At 46.3% G+C, this 16,406-nt stretch overlaps 1 protein-coding gene across 1 annotated transcript in view; it reads left to right on the plus strand.

The window, feature by feature from the left end:
* The window catches only part of TCF7L1 (transcription factor 7 like 1), a 143,576-nt gene that overhangs the window by 108,104 nt on the left and 19,066 nt on the right, over positions 1 to 16,406 (plus strand). Inside the window, exon 4 of the mRNA XM_039852770.1 lies at positions 15,435 to 15,518. Within this exon, the coding sequence (XP_039708704.1) occupies positions 15,435 to 15,518 (84 nt within the window). The remainder of the gene's footprint in view (positions 1 to 15,434; positions 15,519 to 16,406) is intronic.

The following is a 16,406-nucleotide window of genomic DNA, read 5'->3' on the forward strand; positions in this document are numbered from 1 at the left end:
TAAGTTCTGTGACCAGGCTCATGCACAGGCTCTGCCTAAGCTGATATGCTACCAGGCCACTTGGGGGATGACATGAGATTCAAGAAATGTTTTTAAGGCTTCTGTGCTCTGAAATGTACCCCCCCTGCCCTAACCCAATTAGCCTGGCCCGGATGCTTGAAATTCCATTAAGACCAAGCCCTGGATTTGGTTGGAGGGGTTGATGCTTTGCAGCCCCTCTCCCAACCCAGAAATAGGGCACATGACAAGCTGACGCCATTAGGAATGTTAAAGGAGTGCTGGCTGTGATGGTGAGTTTGCCCTGTAACACCAGCAGGAATTACGGTGCAGGCGTTTCCTCTCTCCCCTCCTGACGGTTCATTTATGAGACCCTACAAGCGTGGACCTCAGGTTGAGGATTCTCCACATTTACCAGAAACTTCTACTTGGAGCCTATCCATATAATCGTTCCTCTGTAATACAGATAGTATTCTGGTCAAGGATTTGGGCAGGGACAAACAAACCATGGTACTGGCAAACAATAGCACTAAAAAATGTTTAGTGAGCAGCTGGGTAGATGCCTGCTGTGGGTGATAAGGGTGTAAAAGAGATAGGACCGTGGGTCCTTGGAGGTCATCTTTGAACAAGAAGCCCAAGTTGTGAGTAGAAACTACATAAGTTATTGGGGTGATGAGTTGTTAGCACATGGGTCAACTCTGAGCTCACATTAGCATCGCTTGGGGAGCATTAAAAAAAGAGATGCTCAAGCCTTACCTTAGAACAGTTAGATCATAATGGGGAGGAGACACAGGAATCAGTGAAGCTCTTGCAGTCATCTCTGATGCCCATTGAGATCTGAGCTCCAGCAACTGGGTTATCTCCATGACTCTTCTCCTCTAGTCGAAATGGCACCCAGACTTTCCTCGTTTGGGGCACCCATCTGTGTTCCGTCAGGGAAGGAAAAGAGCTGGAGGAGGGAGTCAAAGGGCAGGGCCCCTTTCACAGCACAGGAAGGGCCTGTGCACCTGGTGGTCAGAGCACTACTGCCCAGGGGCCACTGGATATTCCCAGGTGGCTGAAGTCATCTTTTTTCAGGTCCAAATGGAGATGGTTGGGGAAAGTTATCTGGGGACAAGACACAGCTTTCAAGGGAAAACAGCACTTAGAAGTTCGGAAATGAGAGAATAGAGATTTGAATATAGACTCTACTGATGATTTTTTTTTTTCTGACTGGTTTCATCTGTCTGGAAATTTTCTGATAAAAAGTAATTCCCATTGCATGTATTTGTTTTTACATTTTAAAAGCAATATAGGTTTTGCTAAAAGAAGAAAAAGAAAAACACCCATAACCTTGTCATCCAGATATAAGTTCTGCTTACCTCTTGTTATGTATTCTTCCGGACCTCTCTTCAACACACATACATATAAAGATATGTATTTTACAAAAGTGGGACTCTAAACATGTTTTGTACCTTCTTTTTCACTTAATAGTATATAGTAAACACCCTCCCATGTCTCTTAAGTATTCACCTACTTTATAAATTCACATATCCTAATTGTAGCATGATATACTTAATATTGTTTGGCTATTTTATTATAAACGACTCTTTAGTAAGCATCCTTAATTATTTCTTTAGGATCCACTCCAGGGGTGGTAAGCCTTTGGAAGACCAGTTATATACCTCCAAATTGTACAAGAAAGGTTTACTAATTTACTCTCCCACCAGCAGAGAATGAAAAAGTGCCCATGGTAATTAAAGAGGAGAAAAGCCTTTGCCAGTACGACAGACTGAAACTATTTAACTCATTACTGAGTTCGTAACTTCTTTATCTTAAATTCTACAAACAAATGGAAGTGGATCCCAGAGATTTTCCTTGAGCGCTTGGGTAAGTGTCTGGCCCTAAAGGATCTTTACTGTCTGACCCACTAGGTCACTGCCTTTAGGATATCTAAACCCCCGATGTGGTTTTCAATATGACATACATCCTTATCCAGAGCCTTTGTTCCCGGATCATTGACGCAGCCTGCTTCCCTCGTATGTGTGAGAACCACCAGGGGGCAGTGTGGAGCCACGGCCTCACTCAGGTCCTCCAGTTTCTCTATAAAGAAAACTTGAATAATACAATTCCTTGGTTGTGTGTTACATGAGTTGACAATTGACATTCATAATATTGATTTGCTTAGGGTGACATTTCATCCCCTTCCAATTATTTTTATGTTTTCCCCTATGGTTTATATGTTGGTTGTAAAAAATGACCCGATCCAACCTAGTTCTACAACTAAGGGCCAGGACGTTGTCAATCCTGCTCTGCCAGTGGCCTGAGTGCCCTTCTCTGAGAAATGCCAGGATGGGCTGGAGGAGTGGTGTGGTTTCTTTCTCTTCCAGCACTAGTATAATGAAAGGGTTACAAATGTGGCCTTTGAGATGAATCAGGACTTGGGTATATTACTTAACCTCTCTGAACCTTAGTCTCTTCATCTGTTCAATGCAGATAATAGCATCAATTTATCAGGCTATGAGGGTTAATTGAAATAACACATGGAAGTAGTTTGGTACAGTGTCTGGCACAAGGTGACTAACTAATTAGTAAACTCTATCTTTAAAGAAATCTGTTTATTCTTCTATTTAGAGTTTGCTATCCTTGGCTTTCACACCTATTTATCTTCTTCCCTGAAATTATACCAATATCAGACAATGTGAATTTCAGAAATGCTATATCCCACAGCAGAGCTGAGCAGCACAATCCCAGCATCATGGCCTCAGCTACAGAAGAGCTAGGCTATATCAGGTTATTTTTTGTAATTAATATGTAAACTGTAGGGAAAAATATAAAAATAGTTGGAACCAGATGTGCTTTCAGTGAACATTTGATTCTATCAGTCTTATTGATTTAAGTAAATGGAGTCTTTATCGGCAGTGGACATCCCATTCATTCTATCCATTGCCTTCCCAAAAGGCTCTGCTTATCACTGCTCTTACCCTAGGCCAACAAGATTAGGGTCTCTGGCAACAACCCCAAGAGCATGGCCACTGATTGCTTTTGGCCTTTGATATTTGGATACATTTCCACCTAGAGCTGACTGGGAGGGACACTTGTGTCTCTAATTCAGTGAACTCTAAAACACTCTGCAGTAGTCATCAAGCACCTCTCACAAATGATGTGCCATGTCAAGGGCTCTGGAGACCCAGGGGACAAATAAGGTTTGGTTCTTGTGGCCAAGAAGCTTAGGGGGAGATGGAAGGGACAGTCCACAAGTCTGGCTATGAGCAGGGAAGTCAGTGGGGCAGCAGTGTGTGGCAAGGAGAAGAGGGGTTAGGAAGCCCTTGCTCGGTCAGGGCTGGTAGAGATGGAGAAAATATTGCGGCAGCCAGCAGACAGGATATTGTGGCTTGCTAGGCAACAAACAGTGAGGAAGAGGGTAGAGGGAAAGATTTCTGAGCTTTTCACCTGGAATTCACAAAAGGATGGCGGATCTGGTAAGAAGCATTTGGGAAGAAAATAATGGTGTGTCCTGGGACACGTTGACTTTGGGTTCGTGTACAGAAGCTCTTCTGGGTCCTAGGGATACCCTCACCGGCAATTTTGCTGTAGCCTCTCGATGGCCATAAACATGGTTGTACAACAGTGTTCTTCAGATGTCTCTTATTTGCATAATCTTTGCCACATAGCACCTATACTTTTTATTTAATATTTTCCTTTGAATTGACTCACTTTTTTCCCAGTTTTAAAAAACAGAACTTCATTGTAAGCAAGAAGTCAAACTTCCCCATACGCATACACACACACACACACGTGCGCGTATATGTATATTCCTATAATAATGGATAATTTAAATACTAAAAGATAATTGTTATGTATTAGAATTGAGATGGCAATTGGGAATATGGTGCAATACCTTTTCATGAAGTGAGGAGAAGAAAACATGATGAATTTGGGTATTGGGATAATGTATATAAATTATATACTTATAGCACATCCGCAATAGATGTTAATTTCTTAGCTCTTCCACTATCCTATTCTAATTTCCTGTGCCCTTACTTCAGTATGAATACAGAGCCCTTTTGTTGTTCCCTGTGATTATCCCACTTACGTACCAGCACTTGCATGCACACTAGAATAGGGCGCAGGAACCTGTACTTTCGGCTCCTTTATCAGGAGGGATGGCCCTGTGTAGAGGTGGCTGATGTGGCCTTATTCTTGGCGTCCTCTCTCACCTGTGGGAGATCTCTCCCAAAACTGCCCGTCTACTGAGGGATCTCCTCAGACATTTTCCATTTCCCGGTGCCCAGGAGTTGTTGACTTTGGCCAGCTGCTGGACCTGCAGGACCGCTGGAGAAAGGTTCTGGAGAGAGGCCCTTGAAGCTCTGTGCTCTGGAAGGCAGCTCCAGGCCGTCTGGCTGTTCTTTTGTGTATTTTACTGGCCCAAGATAAGCACTTCCTGTTCCCCATTGATTATACACAGATCCCGCTTCCTTTCTCCTCAATACCTGGGATGCTTTCCAGCTTCTCCTCCCACAGGGGAAAATCCGTACACTTCAGAATTCCCAGGCCCGCTTTGGGTCAGTGGGCTTTCTGCAAATCATAACCGTTTTTGCTGTCCAGTCACATTCCTTGCGGCTCCTCACGTCTGTGTAGTCCTCATGTGCCAACCAGGATAGAAGTGTTCCTGAGGTCTGCTCTCGGCCTCCTGCTCAACAGCTGGAACATCTGTATCTACCTTCAGACTCTAATCAGAGAGGATAAATAGACTGCACCTCACAGATCAGTTTTAACCAACTGTCAGTGGCTTCCTGGTGTACTGGGTTGATTCTGAGGTCCAGCATTCCTGGGGAAGAATGCAGAGATCAGTTACCAATGTCTGTTCCGGGTACACAAGGGAGGTGTGGCAGCACTCGTGCCCCATATTTGCTGTCCCAAGATTCCAAGATGAGATTGAAGCTTCTAGAAGACAAAGAGCAGTCCCTCATACCCTTTGAGTCATACCATAAAAGTCCAAAGCCCTGTATTCTAATGCCTGCCAGGCCATCAACTAGTTCATGAAGTTAGGTAGACGCAGGAGCTTCCAGCAGGCTGGGTTACCCCATTTTTATAATGAAGATGATGATAATAACTTTTATATTTAGGGGTCAGTCACATCAAAAGAGATAATTAACATAAAATGCTTTAAAAAATGAAATGACTGCAGAAGGCTATTGTGCCTGCGTGACCCAGCTCAGATGCTACCCCGCGTAAGGCATCTTCGGTTTTCCCCTGAGAGTCCTCCTACTGTGATCCTTCCCTTCTCTGAACCCGTCATTTGCTGACTTGTATTCTACTTACTTATGCACTTAGAAAAAATCTTTCCTGTGGCAAATCGTGCACGTAAACAGCCATCTTATGTAGGAGGTGCCCATTAAACATTTATGGAGCGCTATGCACAGAGCGTTCGCTGCATCTTGATCAGTTCTGTGTATACGTAAGCAGTTCTGTAAGAATGGGAAGCCACCTGCTAAATAGCATAGTTTCTGTTTTAGAAAGATATTTCTAGGGGCAAGTAAAGGATGGACGGGAAGACATGGTGGGCAGAGGGGACAGGAGCAGTGGTGAGTGTGGAAGAGGCTTTGGGACCCCTTAATCTCCATCTACCACCCTGTTCTTTAATGTGGAGGACACTTTGTCATTCTGAGGCAAGGTGGCCTGTAGCCCACCACCCACCCACCTCCTTCAAACCAGGTAACTACCTTCGAGTGCTTCCTGGATATAAAGTCTAGAGCCAGGAGACCAGATGCAGACAGACGGCTGCTGCAGGGGCCCAGCCATGAAGCAGGGAGGGCCCGAATCCCTGGGATCCAGAAAGATGCTGAGAATCCACAGAACTTGGTGGCCAGAAGGCTGTGGGGAAAGCAGCTAAAGACATTAAGGCCGATTTTGAGGTTTCTAGTTGGGTAAACTGAGCACAGATTGGGGGAATGAAAGTAACTAACCCAGGGTTATTTTTAATAGCTTTGCTTACTGTTGTGATGATACAATACATGATCATTGTAGAAATTTCAGATGAATAAGGAACGCACAAAGAAGAATGTAAGAAAATTGCCTGAAAAGCTAAAGCCCAATGAGGACATTTGGTGACTGTCCTTCCAAATTCTGCAGCTGTTGTTTCTCACGGAACAGTTCGCCCGAGACATTTATTCAAGTCAGTAAATGTAGACCGACCAGAGGGCACCCAGAACCTGAAACCACAGGCGACGAGGAGGAGAGGGCTTCTGGGCAGGAAACGTGTTTCCCCAGACCTGCCGAATAAGATGAGGCCTGAGAGACGCCCGTAGGATTTGGCGTCAATAAAAAGTCAGGTGCCTTTATTTTCTTTCTCAAGTCATCAGTATTGGAGTAATAGAGACAGGAGAGTAACTGGAATAAAAACCAGATTGGTGAGGGCTGAGGAGTGGATGGGAAGGTGGTGAGGAAGTGGAAGCCCCCCATATAAAGGATGGGGACGGGAAGGAAGGAGAGCCAAAAAGTGTGGCTGTGTGCCTGCTGCCCTGTTCACCCAGCCACGTGCAGCGCTCCCGGGCTCTCCTCCTTGCTCATACGTGCCGACTACGCCCTCCACTCCCGTCAGATCTGCTCTTCCATCTTAGTGGGGGTCAAATGCAGTAGAGGTTACATAGTCAGTTGTGAGGCGCCTCAGAGATCCCTCCCCTGCATATCTCCCCCAAGCCTGCCTCTACACCTGCAGATGTCATGCTCGTTCTCACCCCGTCCCCGCCTCCAGTAGGTTGAAAGCCCACTTCTTCGCCACACACATCTTTTTTCTAGCTTTCAAATCAGAACCTGTACGTGTGACAATTCCCAGTCTCACTTGCAAAAAGAGAAAGGGGAACTGAAACTACAATGAACTACTTTATCACCTGTCAATTTGGCAAAGATCAATGAGTTTAATAACACTGTATAGGCAAAAGTATGGGAAATAAGCTTCTTCATGGTGCTGGTAGCAGTGTAGACGGAGATATTTGGTAATATTCTCAAAAAACCTAAATGTAGCCACTTTGACCTGTGGTTTCCCCTCAGCTGGAAATGTATATAACTACACATTCTAAATGAATTAAAACTGACCATGACTGTTGGAATTTTTGTTTCAGCCAAGGAGCTTTGAAGGAGAGCTTTATCTGCCGCGTCCGTGGATCTGCTGGAGACTGTTTAAAAGCAACATGACTTGACACCACCATGCAGTGGTACTGTGAAGCTGTGGATCGTTCCACTAGAAAAGAAGGTGACTCACTTTGATGATCCCAGCTCTAATATGTTGCTAGTTGAACAAGGTGGGGGGTGGGGGGGCGGGTATATGTGCAGACCAGAGAACAGGGCAGAAGTCACACTGTGAGCCAGGGCAGATGATCTCACCTGATGGGAGAGGTGTGCTGTCAGTATACACAAGACATGGCGATGACAAGGCCCAAGCCAAAGGGAGAGGAGGAAGTATCAGGCAGGGTTCAGTTCAGGGAAGGGACTAGGCAGCCATGGCCAGTTTCTATGAAGAAGCTTCTCTATGGCGTGTCCATTGTAGATCAGTGCACACAGAAAATGCCAGGAAGACATGCCTGGCTAAGTGTCCAGCTCTGCATCAAGGCGTTGGGCTCGCTTCAGCCAAGGGCCATGTGAGTCAGTATTCCAAAGCCACCTGAACAGAGCCAACAGCCCCAGCAGCAGGATCCGAGACCCACCTCAGCTCCTGTCCACAGGCAGAGCTGTGCCAGAGCCAGCTGCTGCTACTCAGCCAACTGTTAGCCTCCCCTCCCAGCACTGCCATCAGCTGCTCCCCATGGTTGCTTGAAAGCAGCCATGATGGGAATATTTACCCCGTGGATACCAGTACTTGCAACAAAACAGGGTTCGTGTTTGTGTTTTTGCTTAGAGAGCCAGTTGTTAAGCACTTAACGATACCACTGCAGAGGACCTCTCGTCCCAAAGCATCCAGAGATGAGTGAGTGGCCAACTATATGTTAAATCAGTTCTTCTCTGTCCTGGGTAAAGTGCAGGCCATAGGCTTCTTGAACAAAAATAATGTTAAATTTTAGTGACCAAATAAGGGCTCACCACATGTCCAGCACTCTGCTTAGTCCTCTCCCAAGTGGCTGATGTACTTGAGATAATTATCCTGCCAGGTGGTAGGTGCTGTTAGTCCCATGTTGCAGGTGAGACACCAGAAGCTCTGTTAAGGCGAGGTGACTTCCTCAGCTATACAGTTTTATGAAGGGATTAGCTAGGGCTCCTGATTCTGTATTTATTGAGCACCTCGACACAACCTCCACTCCCAGGAACCCACCATGGTTTAAACAAACCAGCTGCATTTGATTTTTTTCCCCCCATGGGAAACCATCTGGTCCAGGTCCCTGCCTCCAGGCCAGTGAGTAAAATAGCCCCATTTTAAAGGTGAGAAGATCGAGTCCAGAGCCTGTAACCCTGGTCTCTTGCCTCCTGTGCTTTGTCCTTCTACCACTAGAAATTGGCCTCTAGGGGGGAGCCAATTTTTAAAAACAAACCCTTGGCCAAGTCTGGTAGGCAAACTTGCCAGATTCTTTGAAATACGAGGGGAAAAGAATACTTTGAGGCCATCCAGGAAAGAAAAGGAATTATTGGGGTAAAGGAAGGAAATAGGTGTTTATAGGGAAGCTGAAACCCAACTCACCCACTCTTATTTTCAAGTTTACTATTCAGTCATGAAATATTTTTGAGTCCCTCTGCTGCCAATGCACAGAGGGCCTCCAAAAATATTTGTTGACTAAATGCTGTGATAGGTGCTAGAGAGAAAAAAAAGTCACTTCATTGGTTTAAAACACTACAAGAATGCGGTTCTAACTAACTTTTCCGAAGAAAATTATTTGTCGTGTTAAATTTAAAAGTAGCTTATTTTAGGGCATTGTGGCCTTCTTCGTTGGATTGATTTGTAACAACTCCCTGATCAACAAACCCTCAAGAAGGAACCCAACTTTCTACACTTTAGTAAAACAAAACTAAGCAAATGCAGAAAGTACTCAGCTTTGGAATAACAGATAGGCATGTAAAGCTTTTTTTTTTTTTATACTTTTGCTCCCGGAACTTGTCTAATTCATTATGTTTGGGGACCAGTTCTCTTAATACTTTCACTTTATCTTCTCCAGTGACTCCTGAAAACGAAATCCTTGTTCCCACTTGGGAAAGCCTTTCTCTCTCCTAATGAGTTCATTGCTCAATGTTGGTATATTTTCAAATTTAGATCAACTTTTGCCCATTTTGACAGAAGATGGAAGATCTTAAACAGGCCTCCAGGAACTGGCAGAGTAGGGGTTCACAGCCTCCAAGCTGCATTTACAAATTCTTGGCAACACTAAGCCAATTAATGTGAGAACCAATCACTCAAGAGTGAAAGAGGTTCCACTCTGTGTGTTGCATGCCTCTAAAGAATTTGAGAAGAGGCTGGACAAACTAGTGTCACAGATGTGGAAACGGGGGCTCATGGCGATAATATGTTGAAGCTCGAGGTAGGACAGGGTCTGGACACATGAATGCTGGCTTCTGGGTGAGGAATTGGATGCAACCTTTGAGGAGCTCACAGTCCAAAGAACAGAATTTGCAAATGGATAACAGCACCACATGCTGAGTGCTGTGAGAACACCCAACAGAGCTGGGGCATAGAGGGGAGAGTGACTGGCTCCTTGGAGGAGCTGGAGAAGGCTTGTCCAGCCAGGAAGGTGACCTTGGCACTGGGTTTTGAAAAAGGAGTTAAAGTTTCCCACGAGTGAAGGATGCACCAGACCAGGGACCAGCCAAGTAATATGGCACGTTCAGAGTGTCGCAAAAACTGTAGTGCAGCCGGTGCTGGGAGCGGGGAGCCGCAGGTGTTGAAGCGGAGGGATGTTAGCCGGTTGCTGGTGAGCCAGGCAAGCATTTTAAGCAGAGAAGAGATCTGATAGATTGGGTTTTAGAAGCCTAAACTCTTAACAGAGTTTGAGAAAGCATCTGTAGTAGTTTTGGTGAGAAATGATTTCATCCACAATTGTGGCAGAAGGGAGAGTTAGGAGAAACTGATACTTTGTTCACATTTTCCTTTTATAACAATGCTGGGTGTTAAAATTGCCTTTAAAAAGAATTGGATACATAGTCCTCATGGCTGTGTGGTGGACAGCCATCTGTCTGTGAGGTTCGGTTTCTAGCCTGTTTTCCTGAGTGGCTGGTACACCATATGATTTCCTGAAAGGGAGGTCTGGGAAAGCCTCTCTTCTCTATTAAAGGGGTCCTGGCTCTGGGGTCCCAGAATCTGTTTACTGTTGGGGACCAGAGAGACAGGCATGACTAGGGAGCTAGAGAAAAGGGCCCGCCCTTTCTGCACCAGGCCTGTCCTTCCCACCAAGGAGAAGCAGCGGGGGTTCTGTGGGGTGGGATGTTCTCACCTGGGAAGCTTTTGGGGATGACTTGTTGCCTTGCTTCCAACTGTTGTGTGCCCCTCCTGGGAGCACTGCTGTTGATTCTGTAACATGAAGCTTTGCTTCCTCTCCAGCCTGGGCCCTGCGTAAAGGGTTTTCTGTGAGAACGTGTGACTGGGGAGAATGTGGGCATCACGAGTCCCATCTACACCAAAGCAAGCTTGGGACGGGAGGCATGGCTGGGGAGGGGCTGGCCTTACCTTCTGGGGGGCGGAGGGCTAATCTCCATAGCTCATTGGCAGTTCTGCCTCTGTACAGAGCATGCCGGGATTTCCTCCCAGCTGTTTTACATCATGAAGATTTGTATGTTGGGGAAATTCCAGGGCACAGCTGCAATTAATCTGCTGCACAGTCTTCAAGCTCAGCCGGGATTCTGTAGGACTGAGTCTCCGCCTCTCTTCAGGAAAAGGGGCTCTGGCTCCTGTGAGAGCACCCTTCACAGGGGCCCTTCCCTCACCCTGAGTCCAGCATAAGCAGCCCACCTGGCCAAGTGATCACCCCAAGGAGAGCACTGGGGGTTCCCCAGAAATGAACCCAGAACATTAAGTAAAAGGGAAAGAGCACCCCTTATAAATATTAAAGCCAAAATAACATCAGTAGCAACATTTGATAAAGATGTCACAAAGAAAAGAAAACCTTTGTTCAATCTTAGGAATGTAGAAGTAAAAATCTCAAAATACTCATGGTTAGCATTCCACAGTCTAGTACGTGAACAAACAAGCCACCGTGACCAAATAGGGTTTACCTAGGAAACGCAAGGATACTTTAGTGTAAGAAAAGCCATCACTATGTCTACGTCTCATGACTGCGTCAAATAAATGACATGACCGTTTTAGTAGATACTGAGAGAATTCTACACTCTTCCAGTGAAAACGATTTAAAAATAGGAACAGAATCATCCTTCCTTAGCAAGGTCTAAACCACAGCCGCACTCTACTTAAGTGCGAACTACAATAGCACAATTTCTCCAAGCATGTTCCATGGAACCCCTGTTCCCCAAAAGAGTTTCCCAGGTTCAGTGAGATTGGGAAACTGTGTATCCATTCTGTCACAGAGAGTCACAACACACAGTAGCATATTAAGCAGCATATATAAATCAAGGATGGTATTACTCACCATTTAGGTAGGTCTGGTGTTTTCTTTTTGTTTTTGAGTATCAGAGAGAACAGTTATCCCACTGGTGGCATCCCATAAGTGGTGGCCATTGCCACTGCTTGGTCATCAGTTGCATTGATACCACATAGGTCCCATGTTTTACATTCCAAAGAACATCCTCCAGGAGAGAGGTAGGTGTAGCTGGACCATTTCTACTATGTGCTGCAGTCTGGACATGATGCACGGGTCAGAGCCAGTCATGGCCACTTGGATGGAGCCCAGACTGGTCTTGGAGAAACCAGTAGTTGTAATTTGCCCACGTGCCATTACTACACGAAGAATCTAGACTCAGCCACGTGTCTCTTAATCCCCAAGGACATGCACCCACCAATGAGTGATTCCCCCAGGGGTGATTGTGGGCCTGATTCACATGAGAATTACAACCAAGAAGAGCTTTATTTCTACTAAACATTGTGCAGGGCCTGCCCTAGCGATTCAGAACTTCCCAACCACCTCCAAGTTTCTGGTGCCGAGATGTGGGAGGAGAACAAGGGGTGTTGCTGGCTCCTCTGCCCTAGTTCATGGTTCTGGGAAGCTCAGCTGTCCCTTTAGAATTCCCCTTTCCCTCAGAACTGCAATCCAGAGGCTTTCCGTGGCTAAACTACAGGGGGGCTCCACCCTGACCTTCACTTGTTTTAAAATCTTGAAAATACAGAAAAGTACAAAAGTAGAAGTGACAGTCTTTTATTACCCTACCTCCCAGAATGCATTTCTCTCTGCACACATGCACACCCCCGCCCCCCGCCGACACACACACACATACACACACCCAGGATAGGATGGAACTGGGAACAATGTACATCTGCCCACCTCTGACTGATCTGTAAGGGACCAGACTTCAGTGGTGGACAAGGCTAAAACGGCTAAAGATTTCCACTCATCTTCCAAGCTTCCAGGTCTCGATTGAATCGGTGAATGAGAGTGGACTGTAAAAGGAGAAGAGGCCAATGGGGTCGTCTCCTCCCACCAGAAGTCCAGACATCTCGGAAGGCAGGCGAAGTGCCAAACACATGATAACCAAAATGATAGCTCCTACTGAAAGTCCTTACTGTGTGTGTGTGTGTGTGTGTGTGTGTGTGTGTGTGTGTGTATGTTTACCTCGATAGCCCCAGTACCAAGGCAGATAGACAATCATGCAACTCATAACATATTGGGTACCAGCTCCTCAGCCATGAGAGCAGTGGTTCTTATCAGGGAACAATTTTGTCCCTCCAGGAGACATTTGGCAAAGTCTGGAGACATTTTTGGTTATCACAAATGGACAGGAGAGTGGAGGCTACTGGCATTTAGTAGGTGAAAGCCAAGGATGCTGCTAAACATCCTACAATGCACAGGACAGCTCCCACAACAAAGAATTGTCTGGCCCAAAATGTCAATAGTGCTGAGGTTGAGAAACCCTGCGCTAGAATTCTACAAGCCTCTATGCCTGACAACACATATTCTACAAGCCTCTATGCCTGACAACACATATAAGGTCAGCTGATAAGATCTAAAACTCTAACATGTCCCAAACTAGGACTCAGACTTTTTCGGGCCACCCCCATATGATGTAAGAACATCTTTGGCAAGCCAGCGAGAATGAAGAATGATCAGTGTTTATTTTTATGACTCTAAATAGGGAATCGGATGCTGGTAAAGATGATGGATTTTAGGAGCCCTCTATTGTGTTTCAAGGGGAGTGGATGGGTGACACTTCTCTTTAGCACCTAATTTTGTGATTGTAGTTCAACTTTAAAAAACAAACAGAAGCATTAGGGTTGTTGTTTCTAGAGAAATGAGTGTGATGTTTAGCACTCAAGTGTAAGCTCTGGCCACCTCAGATGTACACCTCAGGAGTACATTGATGTATAGTCTTCATTCAGCTTCTGAGCGGCCAGCTCTGTTTGAGGCAGAAAAGGAGAGAATAAAGCCCATCGAAGCAAAGAAAAGGCCAGGAGGCGAGGGTGGGGTGTTTAAGAAGATGGTGTCATGAAAAGTTTTATGACTCATGTTGTAGTGAAAAGTGTGGGATTTGAAGTTGAGAGACCTCGGCTCCAGCTCCAGCTTTCATAAAGTTAGACAAGTCATTTACCCTGTATATTTACCTCCATTAGTTCATCTGAAAATTTGAGACCATCATCCTTACTTGTCATAGCAGGGTAACCATGAAGATTAACCTAAGTTTTGTGTGTGAAAATACTTTGAAAACTGCCAGTGTAGCACAAATGCTGTTATTCACTGAGGGAATTAGTTTTAACTAATGATACCAATGTTTGTCAAGTACTTTCTTAACTTGCCAGAAGCCTTTAAATCCCATTCAGGCTCTGGGTAGAAAAAGAGATAGGTGGGGGTGGGAAGGGAGGAAGAAAATAAGATCCTCAGAGGAAGGGATAGAGTTGAGACTCCATATAAGGGGGTGCAGGGTACCAGAGGACCCCGAGTGGAAAGACTGTCCATATTCATGGGGCCCCTGATACCCTTTCATTCCCACCTCCCAGGTCTCCCACAGCCAGGCCTGCTCAGCCCATCCCACCTCCTGTCTGTGCCTCTTGCTGGCCCTTGGTAGATGTGTCCTTGGGTTGCTCTTCTTGCCTGCGGATGCCTATCTGAAAGCCCAGCCCTTGCCTTCTCAGTCAATTTTTACGGTTGATGAAAAGGAAAGGGGCTTTCTGGCACAGAATCCATCCTACTTTCCTGATCCTGTGCACGTAGCTCAAGGCCAAATCATGACTTTTTCCTCTGAAATTGTATGACCAGAGCAAGGGATGACTCAAAGATTTCTTTCTGTCTCTCTGTATGAAACTCTTTCCATTAGATTTAATTTTCAAAGTAGCCTCAAGGATTCTGCAGTCTGCATAGCTGGTCTGCTGCCAGAAGCACCAAATCAGTGTTGACACTAAGACAACATGTGTGCTTTTGTTCATGGCAAAAACTAATGGCTTGCTTATGAAAATTATAGCTGTCTTTTATCAAATGTCTCTCACATGCAAAGCACCGTGTTCGATACTTGACATTGTCCCTAATCCTTCTAACAACATGTAAAGTTAATGATCATAGCCTTGCCTTACAGATGAAGAAACTGAGACTCAGAGTTAAGATGCTTGTCTGGGGTCACAAGCCTACACCGGCAGAATGAGAACCCAAACCCATGAGGGCTTAGGTCCAGAGCCCAGGCGGCCCCTCCCAGTGCCCTCACTGCTGTCCAGGCTCTTGCCAAAGACTGCCATGCTGGGATTAAGAAGGAGCTTTTCGTTTAAAGAAAGTGTGTGTGTGTGTGTGACTTACTGTTTAGTTTGGATTTTCTGCAGTAATACATGGGAAAAGGCAGGGTGTGTCGGATTATCTTTTTAAGGTTGAGAAACACTAATGAAGTAAAAGTTCAGCACCCTTGAGAATGAACAGATATTACCCGTGACCCTGCAAGCGTCAGGCAGATGGTTTTTATTCATTCATTCACCAGATACTTCTGGAGAGACTGTTTCTTAGGGAGCACCGTGTGTGATGTGGTGAGAGATGGAAATGAATGGTGCGGGATCGCCATCTGGGAGCCTTTGCTCCCTCGATGACTGACCCCTGCTTGTCCTGTGACTGCAGCGGACTTGACTCTCACCAACAGGTTCTCTAAATACTTTGGTCGCTTGTCGGGTTGTGTGTGTTGCCCCAAAATGACGGAGGGGGCTGGTGGTGGTAGTGGCGATGATACATGTATGCTCTACACCATGACGACTATCTGGACATGGCCCAATGAGGAGCGTGTGCCGTCAAAGGGAACCACGTCCCTAACTCACCAGTAGCCCAGCTGCAGGGCTTCCCTCTGCTCTCCCAGACGCACGAGGCCTCATCTCACCAGCTGCTTTGTGTTTTCTGTCCCCTGTACAGTACCTGCAGATGAAATGGCCCCTCCTCGATGTCCCCTCCAGCGCCACAGTCAAGGACACCCGATCACCGTCCCCAGCACACTTGGTAAGTGTTTCTCCTTAAAGTGCTGAAGGGACACTGTTGCTCACCTTGTCCATGTCACCGTCTCCGCTCCGTCCTCCCGAGGCTGCTGGGGTCTAGTGGCATTGCTTCCACGTGTGAGCATGCCGAGCGGTCAGAGGTGTAGCAGTTAGGTTGTGCACTCCCCCCCACGCCTTCCACCTCAACACACACACACATACCACCTGGGATGCTGTGTGGTCGAAAGTACTGCGGGACCCTGGCTGGTAAGCCCGGGGCTTCCCGCGCTGCCGGAGCCCCTCTGTGGGCAGCGGCATCTCCTCTCTCTCTCTGTCAGAGCTCGTTCGGCTTCCGCTTCTTCCTCGGAGCTGCAAGGCAACTGTTAGAGAGGCTCTTTAGTACAGGATGTTCTAGCAAAGAATGAATTGAAACGTGTGCAGACAAAAACCTCGCGGGGCAGCCGAGGCTCTTCTGCCAAGCCCTGCAGCACCACGGGCTTCAGGGCAACGGGGAGTCCACATGGTCTTGGGGGGCAGGGGCAATGGGGCCCAAGCAGGTCTTCGTACCACCTCAGGACTTGCAACAGATTGAAATTGAGAGTAAATAAGAGATGATCCTGGAACCTTGCATTTCCCTTTCCTGGACTTTTCTTAAGAGGTTGGGGCAGCCCTTGCCTTAGGACTATACACCGCACAAGCTAACTGGTGCTACTCCATGTACAGTGAGTCTCAGAATTATAGGAGGTGCAGCTAGAAAGAGCCCAGCTGGCACAACCTAATCATTTACAGACAAGGAGACCTGGGAATGCGCGTTTTTAAAACTTTATTGTGGAAAATTTTGCCTCTTCCCTCCACCCATACTCCCCCTCCCACCACACTACGTTGTTTTTACAGCAAATCCCAGACACGTTAT

This window comes from Pteropus medius, unplaced genomic scaffold (genome assembly GCF_902729225.1).
Source record: "Pteropus medius unplaced genomic scaffold, Ma_sr-lr_union100, whole genome shotgun sequence".
In the NCBI taxonomy this organism is placed as follows: Eukaryota; Metazoa; Chordata; class Mammalia; order Chiroptera; family Pteropodidae; genus Pteropus; species Pteropus medius.